This window comes from Myotis lucifugus, unplaced genomic scaffold, assembly GCF_000147115.1.
Source record: "Myotis lucifugus unplaced genomic scaffold, Myoluc2.0 scaffold_574, whole genome shotgun sequence".
Taxonomy (NCBI): Eukaryota; Metazoa; Chordata; class Mammalia; order Chiroptera; family Vespertilionidae; genus Myotis; species Myotis lucifugus.
Window position 1 is genome coordinate 530,784 of NW_005871622.1, and position 4,060 is coordinate 534,843.

General features: G+C 62.2%; 1 protein-coding gene across 1 annotated transcript in view; it reads right to left on the bottom strand.

Annotated features, from left to right (window-relative positions):
* Positions 1 to 676: 676 nt before the first annotated feature.
* The window catches only part of CABLES1 (Cdk5 and Abl enzyme substrate 1), a gene marked incomplete at its 5' end in the record, with an annotated part of 19,189 nt that continues 15,805 nt past the window's right edge, over positions 677 to 4,060 (bottom strand). Inside the window, 2 exons of the mRNA XM_023745721.1 lie at positions 677 to 1,324; positions 2,872 to 2,978. Of these exons, the coding sequence (XP_023601489.1) occupies positions 937 to 1,324; positions 2,872 to 2,978 (495 nt within the window). The remainder of the gene's footprint in view (positions 1,325 to 2,871; positions 2,979 to 4,060) is intronic.

Here is a 4,060-nt window from a genome sequence, read left to right on the forward strand (position 1 = left end):
CAGACGAACACGGCTGGTAAGCAAGGCAGTGAATACACTCTCGACCCGAGTGAGCTCTCGCGATCGGGTTCTGTCGTATGCCGCGCACGCACTGGGTCTGGTGTGTAGGTACTGGGTCTAGCAACAGGGCACTGTCTGTTGTATGTAGCGTCCTACTATGGTGTGTGGGGCTCTGTCTCTTGCATGTAACTATACTAGCTATGGCGTGTGGGGTACTGGCTGTGTTGTGTGGGGCACTGGCTGTGGCGTGTGAGGCCCTGATTGTGGTGTGTGAGGCCCTGATTGTGGTGTGTGAGGAACTGGCTGTGGCGTGTGAGACACTACCTGCGGCGTGTGAGTCACTGGCTGTGGCATGTGAGGAACTTGCTGTGTTGTGTGTGGCACTGTCTGTGTTGTGTGGAGCACTGTCTTTGGTGTGTGAGGCACTGGCTAAGGTGTGTGGGCACAGGCTGTGGCATGTGGGGCACTGGCTGTGGCGTGTGGGGCACTGGCTGTGGCGTGTGGGCACTGGCTGTGGCGTGTGAGGCCCTGGCTGTGGCGTGTGGGGCCCTGGCTGTGGCGTGTGGACACTGGCTGTGGCGTGTGAGGCCCTGGCCGTGGCGTATGGATACCGGGTGTGGCGTGTGGGTACTTGGCTGTGGCGTGTGAGGCCCTGGCCGTGGCGTATGGATACCGGGTGTGGCGTGTGGGTACTTGCTGTGTTGTGTGTGGACTGCCTGTGGTTTTTGGGGCGCTGTCTTTGTCAGCCTGAGCTAGCACGCTCCTCCTCGTAGGAACGGTGACACACTCTCTCTTCGGTGGCAGCTGCCCCCTCCCTGCTGGCTTCCCCCACGTTCTCCGTGAACTCAGTGCTGTGAAGCAGGACTCATGTACTCCCCTAAGGAGACGAGCGTTTCCTTACGCCAAGGGCGTCTCCTTTGAGAGAGAGGAGAAACCCTAACCCTCCCCCGAAGAGGAGGCCACCGAGGCCACCGGAGGCCGAGGCCAGTGACCCGTGTGTGTGATGGACGCCCTGGGGTGACCGCCCAGGAGACCCCGTGGCATTTCCGTGGCTCCATGGCTGAGACAGTGACACTGGGTGGGGCGGTGCAGACGGCCACGGCCACGGCCACTCACATCAATCAGGTGCTTGACCTCGTGCTTCCTGAGGTCACTGCCGATCTTGGCCGCCAGCAGCACACAGGCCCCCGCACAGAGCTTCCGGTTCTGCTTGTTCAGCTTCCCCTTGAGGGCGAGCTTCTCGAAGTAGACGAAGGCCATGGCCACCGTGGGCTCCTCGAAGCCGCAGTCCTCCTGCGCCAGCTTCCGCATCTCGCGCTTCAGGCTGGAGGGGCGGGAGGGGCAGGGAGGGGCCTGTTGGAGCCTGAGCACCAGGTCCCGAGGACAAGACTTCACCCAGAAAGCACTGCCCTGCCGTCCCCCAGGGGACGGGCACTAAACCGTGAGATGCTGCGTTGTGTGGGGAAGAGACTCGTCTAGACCCGCGGTCGCCAACCGGTGGTCCGTGAGGTCCGAGAGGTTGGCGGCCGTGGTCTAGACCACACGGCACAGGCGCACACTGGACCCCAGGGCGGATGGGGTCCCTGGACACTCGGAGAGCTGCCCAGATGGAAGAGGGACCCCACAGGAGGGACGAGGTCCTGCCAGAGACGGAGACGGCCGTGAGGTGGGCGCCTGGAGTCAGCGCTGTGGAGTGACGGTCACGTTCGTTACTGATGTCAGACGGTCAGGCTCAGCACCCTGTGAGCTCAGAGCGGCTGCCCAGCGAGAGGACAGAGTGACCGTCTTCTTATCTTTGGTCAAACCCAACACGCCAGCACCAGCTCAGCACCAAGATTCACGTGGACATAAATGCTGGCACTTACTCCAACATGGTGTTGTTTCACGCAGTCCAGCCCCATTACCACGTACACACATGCCCACACGCACACACATGCCCACATGCACACACATGCCCACACGCGCACACATGCCCACACGCACACACGCACATACATACACACTCACGCACATGCCCACACACACGCACATGCATACACGCACACACATGCCCACATGCACACACATGCCCACATGCACGCACACGCTCTCCTGGTACACAGGCCTCACACGCTGGTTTCCCTCTGGTGCAGCCAGAGACTGCTTGGCCGGCAGGCACGCGCCCCCATCGGCCATGAGGGAATGTGATTTTGCTTCGGCTGCTTTGCTGCAAGACAGGGCTCGGCCGTCCTCCTGGGAGTGGCTGTGGGCAGGGAGCCATTTCAGACCCAGGGCCCAGCTCCTCTCTCCTGCTTTGCCTGCATCTGAGAACGTGACTCCTATGCCGTTTCCCGTAACATAAATCGGACTGAACGGTGGGCTGCGGAAATGACAGCAGAAACGATTTTTCCCTAATAGTCGTCTCCCCTGGTCCTTGCCAGCTCCTGCCATGAGACCGCCCTCTGTCCTCTGCCCTGTGCCCTCTGCCCTGGCGCTCACAGAGGCCCTCCCAGCAGCTAGCCCCTCGTAGGCCTTTGTTAGTTCTCACCCAAGGACATTTTCCCATTGATTTTTAGAGAGAGAGGAAGAGGGGGAGAGAGAGGAAGAGAGGGAGAGAGAAACATTGATGTGAGAGACGCATCGATTGGTTGCCACCCTTCCCCCCCTCCCCACCCCCCAAGCTGAGGCCGCGATCCAACCTGCAGCCAGGTCCGGGCCCTTGACTGAAAAGCAAACCGGAGACCCTCGGGGACGCCGGAACCACCGAGCCTCCGCCAGGGCTCAGGAGCCTCTTTGCTGAACGTGCCCACCTTTCGCTTGAACCACCGTCCAGAGCACAAGTGCGCTGAGCGCTGGGAGGGGCTGAGGGAGCTCGAGCAGACGGCCACCTACCTCCTGATTTTGCTGAGCGTTAACTTGATGTGAGGGAACTTCTCCCTGAAGGTCTCGTTCATGTCCTTCTTGAGGTCCGAGGGCTTCACGTAGGCGATCACTGTGGTCTGTAAGGAAGGCAGCGAGGTCACGCCCTCCACCGAGGCTACTGCAGTGGGTGCCCGCGGCGACTCCCATACCCCACGCCCGGGGAACCCCGAGCCTGAGGAGGCCCAGCCTCCAGAGGCAGAGGGGGACCACTCGCTGCTCTCAGGACCGGGGGGTGGGCAGCACAGGGCCTCTGCTCTCTAGGGCCAGCGCCCGGCAGGCAGGGAGCCTCACTCGCACATCGCGGACGCGCACGGGTGTCACCCACTCCGGCCACCACCGGAGACTGTTTGTGACCAAACCTCAGGCTGCACCTCCAGAGAGTGAGGCGGCCCTGCCTCCCGGAGGGCTACTTCGAGAACCACGGGAGACGTCCATTGTGCTTGGAATTCAGCGCGCACTCAACAAACGTGAGTCCTTTTCCAATTGTGGGAGAACACACGACACGGAGACTCGTCCCCATTAAAGCCCCTTCCTCCCTCGGCTCCTCCTGGCCACGCCACCTCTGTCCCTGTGACTGACGACTCCGCGTCCTAAGACAAGTGGGGCGTGTGGGGTTTGTCCCGCAGAGACTGGTTGTCTCACTGAACACACGTCCTCAGGGCCCATCCACGCGTGGCACACGCCGTGGCACATGTCAGCATGGGTAGGACCAGTGTGGCCCCCGTCCCTGCTTTTCTGTCCTTAATCCGATGGAACAGCAGCAGGAGTGGGTCTGCGTGGGGTCAGGGCTCCCACGCCAGCCCCCCGTCGCTCTGAGAACGTGGCTACCTGGCCCGAGCCTCACGGCTGCTCCTCTGCACAGGAGAGAACCCCTGGCGGCTGCCCCAGGGGCCGACCGAGACGACACAGAACAGAACCTTCCCGAGAGGCCACGGGCATCTCATCGAGAGCATCGCAGGGAGGGCAGCACCGCTCGCTCGGCCCACAGTCGGTGTCTGAGCTGGGCCCGCTCTGCAGGTGACGCTGCCCTGGGAGCTTCAGGTAAGTTGTGTCCTCCTGAGCCCAGGTTCTGGGGGCCGGGGGGTGGACCGCCCTGCCGTCCTCAGCCCCAGTCTCTCTCAGGCACACTTTCTGGGGTCCAGCAGCCACGACTCTCTGC